The sequence below is a fragment of the Molossus molossus genome, unplaced genomic scaffold (genome assembly GCF_014108415.1).
Source record: "Molossus molossus isolate mMolMol1 unplaced genomic scaffold, mMolMol1.p scaffold_m16_p_2, whole genome shotgun sequence".
NCBI lineage: Eukaryota > Metazoa > Chordata > Mammalia > Chiroptera > Molossidae > Molossus > Molossus molossus.
In genome coordinates, this window is record NW_023425355.1 from 131,172,235 (window position 1) to 131,191,829 (window position 19,595).

The 19,595-nt window shown below is 41.1% G+C and overlaps 1 protein-coding gene across 2 annotated transcripts in view; it reads left to right on the forward strand.

The window, feature by feature from the left end:
* The window catches only part of ACOT9 (acyl-CoA thioesterase 9), a 34,652-nt gene that overhangs the window by 4,022 nt on the left and 11,035 nt on the right, over positions 1 to 19,595 (forward strand). For both annotated transcript variants that reach the window (XM_036270211.1, XM_036270212.1), the window contains exons 2-8: positions 2,671 to 2,768; positions 4,414 to 4,459; positions 7,377 to 7,547; positions 7,804 to 7,841; positions 12,178 to 12,261; positions 13,140 to 13,243; positions 17,783 to 17,856. In XM_036270211.1, the coding sequence (XP_036126104.1) occupies positions 2,671 to 2,768; positions 4,414 to 4,459; positions 7,377 to 7,547; positions 7,804 to 7,841; positions 12,178 to 12,261; positions 13,140 to 13,243; positions 17,783 to 17,856 (615 nt within the window). The remainder of the gene's footprint in view (positions 1 to 2,670; positions 2,769 to 4,413; positions 4,460 to 7,376; positions 7,548 to 7,803; positions 7,842 to 12,177; positions 12,262 to 13,139; positions 13,244 to 17,782; positions 17,857 to 19,595) is intronic.

The following is a 19,595-nucleotide window of genomic DNA, read 5'->3' on the forward strand; positions in this document are numbered from 1 at the left end:
TAGAGCGTCAGCCTGTGGTCCACAGAGGCCTGGGTTCGGTTCCCGCTAAGGGCATGTACTTTGGTTGCATTTGGTCCCCGGCCCTGGTTGGGTTGTGTGGGTGGCAGCCACTCGATGTGTCCCTTTCACGTCGATGTTTCTCTCTCTCTCTCTCCCTTCCGCTCTATCTGAATAAAAAAGTGGAAAAACGTCTTCGGGTGAGGACAAAAAAAGAAAAGAAAAGAAACAGCCAATGAATGCATAAGTAAGTAGAACAACATATCAATGTTTTTCTCTGTCTGCCTGTCTCTCTCTCTCAAATCAATAAAAAAAAAAAATTAAACAAACAAACAAACCCCGATACATTCAGTTGCAGAATGCTAGTTTCTGAGAAGGCAGAATGAAGGACTGTTTTCTTCAATAAGGGATTTGAACCTATAGAAAACACATAAGGTGAAATTGTGAGAACAAAAGAAAATTCAGATTATGTTCTGAGAAAATGCACATTAGGTCAAGAGTTAGAAGACTGAAATGTTAATATACCTATAAAAGTACAGAAATGGAAAGTTTATTGTGAAAAAATAAATTCAAAATGTATAAGCTAGAGAGGCTTATTAACTATTTGATTAAAGAATAAACACAAAACCCAAACCCCAAATACTCCAGCAAGCATTCTGATCTTAGTGGACCAGCAGGGATTATATAACAGCTAGTGTGATGACTGGATGGCTAAGGCATTACATGTAGATCTTACCAAGTAATTTTACTGAGAGACTTTTTCTGAATGCTGTATATAATTCTGAAGAGAAACCTATAGTGAAGTTGGGTTCTAAAGAAAATTAAAATTAGCCCTGGCTGGTTTGGCTCAGCAGTTAGAGCATCGGCCCACGGACCAGAGAGACCCAGGTTTGGTTTCCGCTAAGGGCATGTACCTCAGTTGCAGTTTGTCCCTGGCCCCGGTTGGGGTTGTGTGGGTGGCAGTCGGTCGATGTGTCTCTCTCACATCGATGTTTCTCTCTTTCTTTTCCTCTCTCTCTCCCTCCTGCTCTATCTGAATATAGATGCAAAAATGTCCTCAGGTAAGGATTAAAAAAAAAAGAAAATTAAAAATATACTTTATGTATGTGGGGGCAGTCATCACTGTTCTGGCATTAGGTAGGAAGAATTTACTAGTAACTTGAACTAGAATGAGTAACAGTATTTAGGGTTCATGACCTCTTCAGTGTCTTGCCTTCTTCACATGTACTCTCAACAGATCAGTTTGTCAATCCCTAATATTATATGTGTGTTATTCATGATATGATAGTGTATGGTTAGGAGTCAACACTTAAAGCAATAGTGAATCAAAGCCAACCTAAATAACTTATTTTGTGAGAATAGGGTATTTGGATATAAATACCCAAATAGGCGCATTTGGGTAAATAACGTTTATTTTATTTCACTGGGGATTAGGAGATTTCTGCCTAAGTGCCACAAATACTGTCTTTGAATCTTGAAAGGGTTAATTCTGTTTTCAAAGTTGATTAACTTATAATTGGGTTTAGCTTATCTATGGAGGAAATATGGTGTGATAATGAACAAAATAAATGTTCATAATGAATTTATTAATTTACCAAATCGATTCTGGGCTTCTGAAGCTAATAAAATAGAAAGAGCAAGAATAAATCCATTAAACCTAGTTGATATCTTTCATGTATTTTGTACATAGTTACCTACTTGGTCTCTGCTCTCAAGAAATGTTTATTCTGAGCCCTGGCCAGTGTGGCTCAGTTGGTTGGGAGTCGTCCCAAGCACTGAAAGGTTGTCGGTTTGATTCCTGGTCAGGGCACATACCTGGGGTTCCAGGCTCGATTTCCATCCTCGGTAGGGGGTGAGCAGGAGGCAGCTGACCCATGATTCACACTGACATCGATGTTTCTTTCTCTCTCCACCTCCCTTCCTTGCTCTCTAAAAATCAATAAAGATATGAAAAAAAAAAAAGAAAAGAAAAATGTTTACTCCGAGACTGATGGTTGCCAGAGAGGAGGGGTGTTGGGGGACTGGGTGAAAGTGGTGAAGGGACTGAGAACTACAAATTGGTAGCTGCAAAATAGTCACAGGATGTAAAGTACAGCAAAGTGAATATAGTCAATATTATTATAATAACTGTATGGGCCAGGTGGGTACTGGAAATATCATGGGAAACACTTTATAAAGTATATGATTGTCTAACCACTATGCTGTACACCTGAAACTAATACAACATAATATTAAATGTAAATTGCAGTTGAAAAATTAAAAAAGAAATGTTTACTCCAGTTGGAGAGATCATTTATAGAATAGCCTCATATGCAAATATGCACACACTTGAGAAACAAGTACAGGCAATATATAGTACAGGCATACACTGCTTAATGACAGGGATATTTCTGAGAAATGCATTGTTAGGTGATTATGTCATTGTGCGAACATTATAGAGTGAACTTACACAACACAAACCCAGATGGTATAGCCTACTACACTCTTGGGCTCTATGGTATATCACTGTTGTATATGCGGTCTGTCGTTGACTGAAATGTTATTTGGTGAATGACTATATATATGCTAAGGATGTGGGACAGCCAGGTGCTCTGGAACGAGGCACAGATCTTTGGGGTTGCCAGGGAAGAAGTTATGGAACCTACTCTAAGTGTGTTTATTCTTGTTTTGTAGGCTTCATACCTTGAACAAGGGGCTACTTACTCCTGTCAGAGGACTGACTCAAGGATTCCAGAATCCTGAAAAACAGAGAGTCTTCCACATTCATGAAGGCAAGCATGGGTGTTTACTTTTTAGGCTCATATGGTTAAAATCCCGGTTTTATTTGGCGTACAGATAGATACTTTAGGGCAAATGAGACATACTAAAGGTAGACCTTTTATAAACTTCTCATTTATAAAATGAGCAGGAGAGCTGTGGGTAGAGATCACATTCAGAATTTGAGCTTTGGTTCCTGGGAACCTTGGGGACTGAGTTCTTTTAGTTATATGATTTCTGCTTCCTGTGTACAGGTACTAAAGCGGAAGGCACAGAAAAAAGAAATCTAATGCATAAGTAAGAGATGGGTGCTTCAGTTGTACCAACTAAACGCTCCTAGTCCACACTTTTGTTAGAGGGACCCTGTTTAATCCATGTTTAATTGAAATTAATGTTAATTACTAATCTGATATACAAACTATGGATGTCTTTATTAATTTAGGAATATTTATTATAATTAAAATTGTGGCTTCTTTAAAGGGTCCACATAAATATATGTATAAATATGATTTAAATTTCTGTTTTCCTTCTTGGCCCTCAGCACTGGCCTTTCTTCTTATACTGACTAAACTAGTAATAATCATTTTATGTTAGTGAGCATCAATAGTGTGTATGCTGTTTGGGGTATTTTCTGTTCATTCTTCTATTCAAGGAACTCAGAAGGAAAAAAAAAAAACAAATAAGACTGATTTACTAATTATTTTTTTCAGTTCTCTGTGTTTATTTGTAATTAGAGTTTTCACTAGATTTATGACATATAACAATTATTTGACAGAAAAATCAACCATTTTTTAATGAAAGGTAAGTGCATGTTAATCTAACCATACTTGGTTTTGATCAGTTAGTTATTGAAGGGCCATTCATTTCCTCTAAATGGAATATATATTTTTAAATGATAGGGAAAAAAACACAAACTCAATATACGTCGTTTGAAATCCTGTAGATTTACTTTTTAATTTTGAATTACTACTGTTTATCTAATTTATTTTCCCTTTATCCATATAGCATCTTCACCTCTGCACATGAACAATAGTGTGTGTGGTAATTAGTATCAACTAAGTGCTTATTATTTTTTTTTTAACCTTCATTCTTTTTTCCTCTTTTGGGCAGTGGACATTAAAATTAAATCGTATTCTTTGCCTTTCCTTGATTTACATCTTTGCTTTATTTTTCTGGCTTAAGCTTCTCTAACAGTTAGGATAGTTATTTATATAAATATATGAGAAGTCAATGAAAATGATAGTCAGATTTGGATATTATTGTCAGTCCCTGAACTAAGTAATTTGATCTACTGCCTATAAGAAAATAGGTGGGGATTCTGTTCATAGTATCTCCATCATAGAGGGACTCCTACTAACACTGATACAGCCCCATTAGATGAATAATTGGAGTTATCTTTTTTTGTTTGGTTATGTAAACCCCAGTGATTGGCACAAGGGTATTCTTTTCTGTACTAAGGAGACAACAGTTGTTTCACATTTTCAGGAAGCAGAGGCCTGAACCTTTCTCTGAACTATTTTTGTGGCATTAAATAGAAATTCATGGATCTTTAAAGTTTTTGAGTACATGAATCGCTTTTCATAGTTCTTATGCTTGTTGCCATAATTCAATTCTCATATGTCTTTGTTTCAAGGGATGACCTCTTTATTTTTGTTTCAGTTCGAGATAAGTTGCGGGAGATAGTAGGAGTATCCACAAACTGGAGGTACGCACTCTTGTGTATTCTTTCATCCCTGAAGTGGTATGCTAAGCTGTATTTAGGCTCAGTTGATGGTCTCATTGTAGGGTTGGAGGTCCCTGTGTATGGAAGTGAGTTGAGAGGTTTTTTTAACTTGAGGGAGAAGATCAACATTCTAACATACTCATCAGTTGATGCATTATTGTCATAAAATAATGTGATTTACATGTACTTCATATGTTTCAAAGTGCATTCAGGTATATGACTTCACTGGTTCTCAACAAAACTTGTGAGAGGCTTATGGCACATGTTCCTATCCCTTTTTTAAAATGTAAGATGAAAAAAGTCAGAGAGATTGAACGGTTATCAGGGTTTGGGACGTGAACCCAAGTTTCCTGGTTTTTCTTTTTCATGCAACCTGACTACATCATTGCTTGTTACTTCACAATTAATCAGATTCCCATACAGTGTTTTTCTTTCAGTATTTTCTTGCTGTAAAATAGGATATTTCTTTCAGTGCACAGAATTTTGAGGCTGAAATGAGATGAAAAGTACAACTGCTCACATACAATAATCTGTTGTTGGTGTCCTGGCCAGGTAACTCAGTTGGTTAGAGTGTTGTCCCAATACACCAAGGTTGTGGGTTCGATCCCTGGTCAGGGAAGATACAGAATCAACCCATAAATTTGTAAATAAGTGGAACAACAAATTGATGATTCTTCTCTGTCTCTCTCCTTCTCTCCCACTCTCCCCCTCCCCCTCCCTCTCTTTCTTGCCCTCTAAAATCAATTTAAAAATAATCTATTGTTGGTATAAAAATCATCTAATGACTTCTTTATAGGAAAATTTTAATTTACTGAAAACTAGGAAAAAGAATACCTACATACTAAGCATCTGGATTGGATACTTAACATTTTCTGAGATTTGCTAATATACACATATTGGCTGAACCATTTCTAAGTTAATTATAGGTATCATGATACTTCAGCATACGTCTCCAATAAATAAATGTATTCTATGTAACAAAATCAGCTGTCATGTATCTTTAACAAATAAGACATTCTGCTACATAGTGAAATTAACAGTAATTCCCTAATAGTATATTACGCATTTATATTCATAATTCCTCAACTGTCCCTCAGCTGTCTTTTTTTTTTTTTATCCTCACCCGAGGACATTTTTTTCATTTTTTGTTCAGATAGAGCTGGAGGGAGAGAGAGGAACAGAGAGAGAGAGAGAGAGAGAGAGAGAAAGATTGATGTGAAAGGTACACTTCGAGTGGCTGCCACCCGCACGACCCAACCAGGGTCGGGGACAAACTGCAACCGAGGTACATGCCCTTAGCGAGAACCAAACCCGGGTCTCTCTGGACCACAGGCCGACGCTCTAACTGCTGAGCCAAACCGGCCAGGACTCCTCAGCTGTCTTTTATAGCCTTTATTATTTTTTTTCTAAAATCACTTCCCCAGAGCTCGCAGGTTTGCACGTGGGACTAGCTTTTTAAAAAACATCAAGATCCAGCCCTGGCCGATTTGGCTCAGCGGTTAGAGCGTTGGCCTGTGGTCCAGAGAGACCCGGGTTCAGTTCCTGCTAAGGGCATGTACCTCAGTTGCAGTTTGTCCCCGGCCCTGGTTGGGTCGTGCGGGTGGCAGCCACTCGATGTGTCCCTTTCACATCGATGTTTCTCTCTCTCTCCCTCCCACTCTATCTGAACAAAATATCGAAAAATGTCCTCGGGTGAGGATTAAAAAAAAACAAAAACATCAAGATCCAATAAAGGATTGCATATTGCAGTTACAGCTGTTTAGTCCCCCCTAATCTAGAATAATAGACAGCAACCCCCCCCTTTTTTTTTATCTCCATGAGCTTGACTTTAAAGAGACCAAGCCATTTGTTTTGTCGAATGATTCACATTCTGGATTTACCTGGTGTCATTTAACTTGTTCCTCTATCCCCTGTATTTTTTTCAGGCTAAACCTTTCTGGCAATAATAAATACTTCATAAGTGAAGCTTAAAAAGATATCTTATTTAGTGATATTGTCAACATTTTAGTTTCCTATTCCCTCGTCTTTCCCTTCTCTTTCACCTTGTCTCTTATTTTTCTTCCTTTTCGGTCTCCTTATGTTCTCTTTCTCTTTACCTTTTGCTCTGCCTTCCATACTTCTTTTGGATATACTCCAATTTTTCTTCCTCTGTCTCTTTTCCCTGAAATTGAAGTGAGAGGGAGAGAGGGAGAGGGAGGGAGGGAGGGAGAGAGAGAGAGAGAGGTATGGGGCACAGAGGATATGGAAACTGTCAAAGTGAGAAATGGGAATACAGAGTTCAGTGACCATGTCATTCTTTAACCCATATATGTATGTATAGTATTGTGTCTATCTCTGTGTTTCAAATATTCTATTATTTGAATATACTTTTTGATGAAGGTGAATATATGGTTCATTTGGGTATATCCATGATCATTTATAAGTATGTTTTTCTTATCTACTAGCCTAAGAAATTTTAACAAAAAATTTTTTTTTATCCTCGCCCGAGGACATTCTTCCATTTTTTGTTCAGACAGAGTGGAAGGGAGAGAGAGGAAGAGAGAGAGAGAGAGACAAACATCGACATGAAAGGGACACATCGAGTGGCTGCCACCCGCACAACCCAACCAGGGCCAGGGACAAACTGCAACCGAGGCACGCACCCCTAGTGGGAACCGAACCTGGGTCTCTCTGGACCGCAGGCCAACGCTTTAACCGCTGAGCCAAACCGGCCAGGGCTTTAACAGAAAACTTTAATTTCACCAAGTAGCAGGAGTGAAGGGAGGGAAGGAAGAGGAGATGAGGTAGGTCCAGACCTTCTCTTCCCTCCTTTGATGGTGCCTGTCTGGCCTGTATGTCACTGGAATTCTGGGACAGCATCACTCCTGTCTTTCATGAAACTTTCATCCTTTCTTCTCAGAGATCATATGAAAGCAATGGAGGAAAGAAAATTACTTAATAGTTTTTTGGTGAAGTCACAGGACGGACTGCCACCAAGGAAAATGAAAGACAGTTATGTCGAAGTTCTTTTGCCTTTGGGGAGTCAGCCTGAATTACGAGAGAAGTATTTGACTGTTCAAAACACCGTAAGGTAACATAGCACTATTTTTATTTGTCATTTATTTGTCTTTGTTTCATTTCCTTTTGTTATTGCAACTTTGAGATGTCATTCACACACCATACCATTCGCCTATTTAAAGTGTGCAATTCTATGGTTTTTAGTGTATTTAGAGAGTTGTGCAACCATCACCACAATTAATTTTAGAACATTTTCATCACCCCAATGTTATTTATTTTTACGGGGCTATCATGATTTTCATTTAATCCCTGTTTTCTTTATTTCACAGATTTGGCAGAATTCTTGAGGATCTTGACAGTTTAGGAGGTACTGATATTATTTCTATATGAATACTTAGAGCTATACATTGAATTCTATGGCTAGAAAGTGATTTTTTTATTTGTTAACTTGCACCGATGAGGATATTGTAAAAGAGCAGGAAAAAAGGGCTACCTCTGAATTGTCATAATTTTTTCTCGAAAATGTAGATTATTACGTAACAGTTATAATCTGATTAAGTCTCCTTTCTAATAACTTTTATTTTAATTTAAAAATTTTGTTTTCTTTATTGATTTTAGAGAGAGAGGAAGGGAGAGGGAGAGAGAGATAGAAACATCGATGAGAGAGAACATCGATTAGCCACCTCCTGCATGCCCCCCACTGGGGCTCAGGCCCACAACCTGGGCATATGCCCTGACCAGGAATTGAACCGGTGACCTCTTAGTGCATGGATTGATGCTCAGCCACTGAGCCACACCAGCTGGGCTCTAATAACTTTTTAAAAAATCTTAAATTTACAGAAAAGTTGCAGACAAGTACAAAGACTTGTTCTTCCCTGAATCATGTGAAAGTATGTTGCTTACATGCACATCACCCCCCAGATATTTTCATGTCTATTTCCTACAAACAAGGACCTTCTCCTACAGAACCACAATACAACCATCAATGTCATGAAATTAACACTGGTGCATTAGACTGTCTAATCCTCAGCCCCCTTCACCTTTTGCCAGTGGGACTTTATAGCAGAAGGATCCATCCCTGAAGCCCATGTTGCATTTAGTTATCATGTCAGGAGCAGTTCCTTAGACTTTCTCTGACTTTCATGACCTTGACACTTTTGAAGATTATAGGCCACTTCTTTTTTGGAATTTCACTCAATTTGGTTTGTTTGATGCTTCCCCAAGATTAGATTCAGGACATGAATCTTTGGCAGGAATGTCACAGAAGGGATGCTGTGTTCTTATTGCATCTTATAAAGTGGTGCATAATTCTTATTTGTTCCACTACTGTGATGTTAAATATTTTTTTTTATCCTCACTCAAGGACATTTTTTTTTTTTTTTGCATTTATCTTGAGATAGAGCGGGACGGAGAAAGGGAGGAAGAGAGAGAGAGAAACATTGATGTGAGAGAGACATATCGAGTGGCTGCCACCCACACGACCCCAACCAAGGCCAGAGACAAACTGTAACCAAGGTACATGCCCTTAGTGGGAACTGAACCCGGGCTTCTCTGATCTGTGGGCCGACGCTCTAACTGCTGAGCCAAACCGGCCAGGGCTGTGTTGTTAACTTTGATTCCTTGTTGAAGGTGGTGTTTGCCAGGCTTCTTCACTCTAAAGTTACTTTTCCCCCCTTTGTAACTATATAAGTACCTTGTAGGGAGGTACTTTGGGACCTTGTAACCATTCCTCATAAGACTTTCAACTTACTACTTTAAAATAAATATGGACTCTGGGATTCCCATTTTATTGAATGGGTTATAATATGTTACTATCATTGATTTTGATGCGCAGATTGTCCCAGGATAGTCCTAGTCCCTTCAAACTGGTGTGTGTGTGTGTGTGTGTGTGTGTGTGTGTGTGTGTGTGTTTATGTGTCCCCATCATCCTTTGAGCACTTTGTGTCCTTCTGGCATGGCAAGATGTTCTAGGTTCCTTTGTACTTTCCCTGCCCCAGTCCTGGAACCAGCCAGATCTCTAAGGAGCCTCCATTCTTTTTAATGGAGAGTGATATTTAGAAACCAAGATCTAGGTGCTGGGAGTGGTCATTGCTGTTGCCTTTTCATTGAATGAGCTGGGGAATATATGCACATGCACACATTTATCTCTGTGTTTATCTGTCTGTCTGTGGGGACCATGGGTTCACACTGATAGTTCCAGGTCATCACCATGGTTTCATTCTTATTTTCTCCCTTTTTATATCTGTAATTGCCTTCTCCAGCTGGCTCCATGATCCTTAATACATTTGCTTACTTGATCAGTTCCCCGGGATGTAGCCAATTTTATATCTCTGCCACTCCTAGTCCCTCATGGATACTCCCCTCACCTCACTGGGGTTCCACTCTTTGCCAGGTCCCCTTCTGCAGGTCACCCTCCTCATTGTGCTTAGGGTGCACAATGCTGGGCCATCGCTCTTGTTGTCTCTCTGCATGTCTTCCTGACCCTACTTGGCTTTCAGCACCCTACTCTGGGCCACCTTGTTTGCACCCACCAGATGACTTGTGGACTGAACTATGGGAAAGGGTTTAAAGAAAGGCTCTAATAACTTAAAAAATATAGACATAAGTCCATTGTTAGGCTTACACCTAGCTACTTTTGTCTTCAGATTAAATAAACCGGGTTAAAATTTTTTATTGGCCTTTATAAAAATTATACATGTGCCCTGGCCAGTGTGGCTCAGTGGTTGGAGCGTCAGCCCACGGACCAAAGGGTTGTGGGTTTGATTCCCCATCAAGGGCACACCTGGGTTGCAGGTTCAGTCTCCGGCGTTGGTTGAGGTAGTTCGGGAGGCAACCAATGTGTGTCTCTCACATCGATGTTTCCCTCTCTTTCTCTCCCTTTCTCCCTCCCTTCCACTCTCTCTTAAAAAAAAATCAATGAGAATAATATCCTCGGATGAGGATAAAAAAAATTACACATGCACATATTTGACTTTGATTTTCTTAAGTGTCCCTAAATATACAAACTCCTCTGCCACTACCCTGTTTTTTCCTCATCTCTGGTTGATGGCCAATCTCTTTCACGTGTTACTGGATTCTTTTCCCTTGATTTCTTCAAGGAACTTGCCTATCACATATTTAAGTCTTTTTTTAATCTTAAAATGAAAAATAGGCAAAATCTCCTTTCCTGTAACACTCTCCAACTATCTTTCTCTCCCACTTCAGAGCTAACTTTCTGGAAAGAATTAGACAAAAAATCATTCGCTCTCCTTGGCTGTGTCTCCTGACCTCCTGTTATTTCCCAGCTTGCCATGTTCTGGCTTCTTCTCATGCCATTGAACTGCTCTTGCCAGGCTCTCCATTGGCCCCTTCATTGCATGGTCTGTTGGGTGCTCTTCAGGGCTCACTTGGCCCCTTGGCGGCTCCCAGTATTGTCAGATTTGTCCTTGGGCTTTGGTGCCTGTTCCTCCTGCCTCTCGGGTTCTCCTTCCTAGTTTCCCATGTAGGCTTCTCTGTCTCTGTTGATCCCTTAAATGTCAGTTATTCCCAGGGTTTTGTCTTCTGCCCCCCTTTTTTGGTTATGTGCACAATCTCTAGAAGTAATCTCATTTACTCCCCATGTTTTAGTTGATACCAGTGTTGGGAATGCTGAGGAGGGTACATTTCCTGGCCTGCTTTTCTGAGTTCCAGACCAGTTTGTCCTCCTGTCTCCCGGATATCTTCATTTGGATGGTTATAGACTTCTGGAAGTGAACATGTGGACAACAGCTTCTTTTCCTTTTCCTGTATTCTCTCTTTTAGGGAATGGTACACCGTCTTTCATTCATATCAGCTAGAAACCTGGCTTTAGTCAAGTCTTGTCAAATCTCCCTTCTTCTTAGCTCTTGGATGTTTTGTGTTCTCTTCATTGTAGTCTACTACTATTGTCATAGCCAGACGTATATGGTTTCTTTTATGGGTACCACAAAGGCTTTTAAGTGGAATTTCTTTGCCTTTAGCCTCTCATTTCTCCAGTACATCCTTGTAGCAGGTGCATGAGTGGAAGAATTTATTGTCACACAGCAAATACTTACTGAGCTCAGGCCCAGTCCTGTGGGCTGATGATACACGTTTGAATGAATCATGGAGGAAGCAAGGAGGCCACTAAATACAGAAGTATAATATAACTGTCAATGAATTGATATTTGTAAGCATAGAACCATGCTTGGCACATTCAAATGCTTGCTAAAATATGGAAAGTATACAGATAACCACAGGGTGGTGTAGGAGCCAAGGGTGTTATGGGTAAGGCGGGATAACTCTGAGCAGATTAATTGCTTCATGATTAGGAAAGAGTCAGGAGGAAAACAGATAGCTGAGTTCCTGTGATTGTTTTTCTTTTCTGAAGATGTTTGATGCTATCAGACTTATGTGCTGGGGTCTTTTCCTCACTTAGACACTGTGTCTCTGTGGAGCGGTGACAAGCCACCTGGTAGGCCTGGGCTTTCGGCTTCAATTTCCTCACCAAATCTAAAGCTGATTGGGTAGTTAGATTAGAGGATCCCCAAATCTCTTCAGTTTATAAAATGTCTTGGGTCCTAGGATAAGACCACTCCTGGAACATGGTGGTGGTGCGGGTGTCTTCAAAGCAAGATAAGACTTTTTATAGATTGCAGGGAGTAAATTGTAAATGTTGAGAAATAATTTGCTTTGCCTTTATTTGGTTCTCTTCTGTTTTCCTACAGTTCTTATTTGCTACATGCACACCAGAGATCATTCAATTAAGATGTCTCCTTTATCGATAGTTACAGCCCTGGTGGACAAAATTGGTAAGCAATATTATTTTCTTTTTTGTTATCTTCACCCGAGGACATTTTTCCATTTTTTGTTCAGGTAGAGTGGGAGGGAGAGAGAGGAACAGAGAGAGAGAGAGAGAAAGATTGATGTGAAAGGGACACATCGAGTGGCTGCCACCTGCACGACCAACCAGGGCTGGGGACAAACCGCAACCGAGGTATGTGCCCTTAGCGGGAACCAAACCTGGGTCTCTCTGGCCCTCAGGCCGACGCTCTAACAGCTGAGCCAAACAGGCCAGGGCAGCAATATTATTTTCTATGCATACTTAGAATTCTTAATATTTACAACATATTATTTTTTAAAAACTTAAATTATTTTTTATTTTGAAATTACAGTTGACATACAATATTATATTAGTTTCAGGTATACACCCCACTGATTAGACATTATATAACGTATTAAGTGATCATCCTGATAAATATTGTTTCTGATACCATACATAGTTATTAGAATATTTGGACTATATCCCCTATGCTGTAGTTTACATCCCCATGGTTCTGTAACAACCAATTTAATTACAAGATATTATTGAGATTAGAATTTTATGGGGGGATTTTTATGTATATATGCATGTGGAAATGTCTAGAATGCTATATACCAAAATATTTACTATAATTATCTTTGAGTGGAAGGATTTTGTGTGGTTCCAGTTTAATTTTTTTAATATTCTTTGTATTGTGTACATTTTTAAAAGAGACATACAAATTTTTTTTGTATGTCAAAAAAGTCATTATTTTTGGAAGACAGAAAGATGTAGTGGAATTTACCCACATTTCAAACGTAATTACCCATTTACAGCACAGGAAATTTGAGGTATGATTTGAACTCAGATTGATTTTCTGTATTGCAGATATGTGTAAGAAAAACTTAAGCCCAGAACAGGACATCAAGTTCAGTGGCCATGTTAGCTGGGTTGGGAAGACATCTATGGAAGTGAAGATGAAAATGTTCCAGGTGTGTAACTCCTGTGTAACTGTAAGGGATAGTAATAGTGTTTTTTAAAAAAATATGTTTTTATTGATCTTTTAGAGAGAGAGTAAGGGAGAGAGAGATAGAAACATTGATGTGAGAGAGAAATACTGATCAGCTGCCTCCTGCATGCTGCCTACTGGGGATCGAGCCCACAACTTGGGCATGTGCCCTGACCAGGAATTGAACCAGGACCTCTCAGTCCATGGGACAGTGCTCAATCCACTGAGCCACATGGGCTGGGCCAGTAACTCTGTTTTTGAAATAAAACATAATAAAGTTGTTGGGGATGCTGCTATGATTTGTCCACATACTTTTTAAAAATATATTTTTTTATTGATTTTAGAGAAAGGGAGAGGTAGAGAGAAAGAGAAATATTGATGAGAGAGAGAGAAACATCAGTCAGCCACTCCTGCAGGCTCCTCACCAGGAATTGAGCCCATAACCCCGGCATGTGCCCCGACTGGGAATCTTAATGGTGACCTCTCAGTGCATGAGATGATGCCCAACCAACCGAGCCATACCGGCCAGGGCTGTCCACATTCTTTGAAAATTTCCATGCCCTATTTCTAGCGTGCCCAGTACCACATGCAACAGATTGCTGCCATAGGACCAGCGTTTTAGAGATTCTTGACAATTTGAATCTTGGACAAGTAGGTTGAAAAAAAGACACAGGAATTATTGGGAGCAGAGAACCAATGAAAATCACTGTCAGGAAGTACAGACTTTTGTTTTAAATTTGCATTTCTCACTGGCTGTTTTGCCTAATAACTCATTGCTTGAGTGATCCTTTCTATTCCAGGGAGGGAACTTGGCAATAGTTGCCTCTGGTTTGGTTGCACGTAGGTTCAAATCCCAGCTCTGCTGCTTATTAGCCAGGCGACTGTGGGTAAATCAGTTACCTTCTCTGAGCCTCTGTTTTCTTAAGTACGACATGGAAGCAGTAATAGTACCATGTTATGTGTGGTACAGGTGAAATGGAAAACAGTGCACCCATATAAAGAATCCGGTACGTTGCCTGTCACACAGTAACCACTAATCAAGTGCTGAGAATAATGTTAATGTGTTATTATTACTATGGAGGTAGTGCCAAATCTCTGTTCTGGGCTTGACCTTCAGGCTTACCTTTCCAAGTACCTGTTATATCTCCCCCACATGGGCTCTTGCTACCTCCAGTCCAGTGCATTAAACTTTTTTTTTTTTCAATCCTCACCTGAGGATATTTTCCCATTTATCTTCAGATAGAGTGAGAGGGAGAGAGGGAGAGAGGGAGAGAGGGAGAGAGGGAGAGAGGGAGAGAGGGAGAGAGGGAGGGAGGGTGGGAGGGAGGGAGAGAGTGAGAGAGAGAGAGGCAGAGAGAGAGACAGAGAGAAACATCAATGTGAGAGAGACACATCAATAGGTTGCCTCCCACATGACCCCAACTGGGGCCAGGGATGAACCACAGCCAAGGTATGTGTCCTTGGCCCGGGACTCTTTGGTCCATAGGCTGATGCTCTAACCACTGACCCAAACCGACCAGGGCTCTAGTGCATTTTATTTTATTTTTTTTTATCCTCACCAGAGGACATTTTTGCATCTATCTTCAGATAGAGAGGGAGGAAGAGAGAGAGAGAGAGAAACATGATATGAGAGAGACACATCGACTGGTTGCCACCCACACGACCCCAGTTGGGGCCGGGGACAAACTGCAACCGATGTACGTGCTTTAGCAGAAACCGAACCCAGGAGTCTCTGGTCCATGGACTGATGCTCTAACCGCTGAGCCAAACCAGCCAGACCGGCCAGGGCTCCAGTGCATTTTAAATTGAGTGTGTTAGCTTCCTTTGTAATCCTGATGTTCCTTCAATTTTTCCCCTTTGCCAGCCTCCTGGTTTCCAGCTCCAAACCTTTATGATAGCTTAAGTTTTTCTCTTTCCTGTGCAGCCTTTTGCCAAATCTTACAAATTCATCACCCTCAGCAACTTGTCAGGGTTCTTTCTTCCCCTTGCCCTTGTGCCCTGTGTTCTATCCAAACCCTCACTGCCTCTTGTGTGAACACCTGAACTGTCTTTTAATTAGTCTGCCTGCCTCTAGCCTGTCTCACCCTCTATTCATTTTATACATTTTTTTAGATAGATCTTCCAAAGCTGATCTTAAATCATATCACTCTCCTCAAAAACCTTGACCATTATCTATGCATTAAAGTCTAAACTCCTTTGACTAGTTAGGATCCAAGGCAAGGTGCTCCATAAACTAGCTCCAGCATACCTCTCCACCTCCAGTATCATTTATATACCTTCTTAGAGCTCACTGCTGGACACTTGGAGCATCCTAAGAGTAGGGAGTTGTTCAGTTTTGCATTCCCAGTGCTTGGCGCTAGTAGGTGTTCATTATAATAAACCATAATTTAAACAGTAAGCAAGTGGCTGAGTATCAATGCTTATGCTTTTTCCTTTGCCCAAAATCCTTGTGTTCTGGCTCTGCACATCCACATTCCACTTGTGCTTCTGGGTTACTCCACGCTCGAATCCTTCCCTCATCCTCCCAGCTCACAGTACCTGTTCTTTCCCACGATGCCTTCCTCAGTACCCTATCTGTGACCTGCTAATCCCTGCTCCTCGGAGCTGTGTAGGAACATGTTTTTTTCCACTAGACCATATGCTTCTCAACAACTGGATCTGGGTGTGAGTCACCTAGCCCAATTGTGACGTCCACTCATTTAACATTCACTTAGCAATCATTTATTCCATGCCACTCTGTGCTAGGTGTGCAGCCGTGGGCAAAACACACTTCCATTTTCTTGGACTTTATATTCTGGTAGTCCTCAAAATTACCTGCCTCAGTTCATACACTGGCAGTCGTTGGTCAGGTAACTGCTATTTGCCAATTTTTGTGCCAAGTGCTTGGGGTACAAATGTGAATGAAAATGATCTTTAAAAAAAAGAACCTCACCTGAGGGTATTTTTCCATTTATCTTCAGATAGAGTGGGAGGGAGGGAGCAAAAGAGAGAGAGGGAGGGGGAGAGAAAGAAACATCGACATGAGAGGGACACATCGACAGGTTGTCTCCCACACTGTGTGTTCAATAGCATGGCCAGGGCCAGGGATGAACTGCAACCCAGGCATGTGCCCTTGACCAGAATCAAACCTACGACTCATTGGTCCACGGGCGGGCGCTCTAGCCGCAGAGCCAAACCAGCCAGGGCTGAAAATGAACTTTGTCCTCAAGGAACTCATGGTACAGCAGAGAGGCAGCCACATAAATAAATGATCATGATATAGTATGTTAAGTATTATGCAGCATTTCTCCACAGGGACACTACTGGCATTGTATGTGGGAAAATTATTTGTTCTGCAGGACTGTCCCCTGCATTGTGAAGTGTACAGCTCCTTGCTTACCCCAATCCCACTAGTAATGTCTCCCAAGACATATGACTACCCAGATCAACCCTACACATTTCCAAATGCCTTGTGTGGGGGCGAGGACCACTGTCAGGACAGGACTCTGTCTCCATTTAGCTGGCGAACAAAGGAGGGAATCATGAGCTGTGCCTAGGGAGTAGGGATGACTGTTTGCTACCTGGGCCAGGAAGGAGCGGTTTGTGATGAATGCAGCCATGAGGAAGGCACTGGGCAAAGGCATGGAGTGGAGGTGTTCTATAGCATGGTCCATTCCAGGACCTCCAAGTTTTAGCTGTGGCTGGAGGAAAAGGCACAGGTATGATGGAGTGTTTGTGAACAGCTGGAGAGGAATCTGGGCTCTGTGGTGGGGGCTTTATATACAGGGCCAACAGGCTCGAGCAGTTGCTAGAAGAAAGTCGAGGGGAAGGTATTAGGGCCTGAACAGGCATTAGTGATGAGGAAGGAACTGAACGTACCCTCAGGTTATAATAGGACTGTGATATATGATTGTCCTGGAAGTACAGACTTCTAAGGGATAAAGCAACACTTAAAACCTCAAAGGCTTGTGCATTGTGAATATTTAGCATAATCCACAGAAGTATCACAGATCTTATCCCTTCCTGGGAGCCCCTGTGCTTGGCTAAGGAATCATAAACATATGCTGGTAGTTGGCACACTAAGGTTCCCTGAAAATGCTAATATCTATGAGAGCGGCGGGAGGTCCACCTGGCTGTGTGCCATTTTGAGGGCAGGTAGACCTGAAGGAAGCCAGAATTCTGCATGCAGCAGGACAGTGAAATGATGATGCCGAAGGTCCTTCTGTGACCGCTGCCGTTGGGTCCCTAGCATGCACAGCTCCAGAGCCTGTAATTCATGTCCATCCCAGCATTTCGCGCAGTGCAGTGTTTGGGATTTTGGGTGTCTTCCTCCTGCTAGACCACAGGCTCCTGGTTACACCGCTGTCCCCACCCAGAACCTAGTTCTGTGCCTGGCAACTCAGCAGCTGGTGGTTCATGAATGCACTTCTCTTTTTCTGGTTTCAGTCTTTCTCAAAGCATGCGCACTGTCTGTTAGAATTGTAGCAGGCCTTCCCAGGAAATGCATTTCTTACATCTGCATTTTCTTTCCTTTGTTCTTCAGTTACATGGCAGTGAATTTTGTCCTGTTTTGGAAGCAACATTTGTAATGGTGGCTCGTGATTCTGAAAATAAGGGGTAATTGTTCTTTTTTTTCCTAATTCTTCATTTTGAAAAATTTCAAATGTACATAACACCGGAGAGAAGAGTATAATGAATGTCTGTCTACCTGTCACCTAGACCAGTGGTTCTCAACCTTCCTAATGCCGCGACCCTTTAATACAGCTCCTCATGTTGTCTGTGGGCGTATCTGCATGTGGGCGGACCCACCCGGGGATAGAGGAGCAGTGTCTCGGTTCCTAAGACCATCGGAAATACGTGTTTTCCGATGGTCTGAGGCGACCCCTGTGAAAGGGTTGTTCAACCCCCAAAGAGGTCGCGACCCCCAGGTTGAGAACCGCTGACCTAGACTTAAGAGTTTTAACATTTTTGCCATATTTGCTTCATCTTTTCTTTTTTTAAAGTATATTATTTTCTGCATAATATTTTAAAGCAAATCCCAGACATAATGACATTTCACCTCTAAATGCTTTGGTGTAGACATCTCTTTAAATATGAGGCTATTTTCTTAACTATGTTACCATTAGCACACCTAACAAAAATACTAGTAAATCCTTAGAGGTACATGCCCTTAGTGGGAACTGAACCTGGGTCTCTCGGGACCTCAGGCCAACGCTCCAACTGCTGAACAAACTGGCCAGGGCTAAAGCAAATCCCAGACATAATGACATTTCACCTCTAAATGCTTTGGTGTAGACATTTCTTTAAAAATCAGGATATTTTCTTAACTATGTTACCATTAGCACACCTAACAAAAATACTAGTAAATCCTTAGTATACTCTAATAATTCATATTCAGTTTCCCCAAATATCTTTTTTTTTAAATCCTCACCTGAGGATATTTTTCCATTTATCTTCAGCTACAGTGGGAGGAAGGGAGGGAGGGAGGCAGGGAGGGAGGGAGAGAGAGAGAGAAAGAGAAACATTGACACGATTGATTGCCTCCTGCACGACCCCAACCAGGGCTAGGGACTGAATGGCAACCGAGGTATGGGCCCTTGACTGGAATCAAACCTGTGATTCTGGTCTGTGGGCCAACACTCTAACTGCTGAGCCAAACTGGCCACGGTGCCCCCAAATATCTTTTTAATGATTTGTTCAAAATAGGATCCAAACAAGGTCCACATACTACATTGGATTTTTATGTTTTGTAAGCCTGTTTTGTTGGTTAATAGCTTTATTGAGTTATAATTCATATATCATCCAATTTACCCATTGAAAGTATACAATTTTATGGGTTTTAGTGTATTCACAGATCACAGAGTTGTGTGGTCTCTAAAGGCTGTTTCAATCTAGAATAGTTATGCGCTCCCCCTGTCCACTTATTGTTTTATGAACTCACTGAAGCACCGGTTTGGTTCTTCTATACAATATCCAACTTTCTGAATTTATCTCATTGCCTCCTCATGGCATTTTTTTTTCTTGGACTTGTTCTCCCAGTATTTTCTGTAAACTGAAGTTAGCTCTAAAGTCTGATTAGATTCAGGGTCAGCATATTTGGGGAGAGCACTTCATAGGTCTTGCTCTCTATGCACTTCGTATCTCACATCGCATCATATCAGGAGGTATATGTTGTCTCACCCACAGTGATGCTAAGATTGACGCGTGGATTCAAGTAGTGACTGATCTTTTCTCTATAAAGATCAGCTTATCCACTTATGATCAGCAGTGATCTACAGGGCACAATGCAGTGCAGGGTGGATTGAAAGTATACTTTGTACATAGCTAGCTCCCCATCAGTCTTTCTCCAGGGCTGT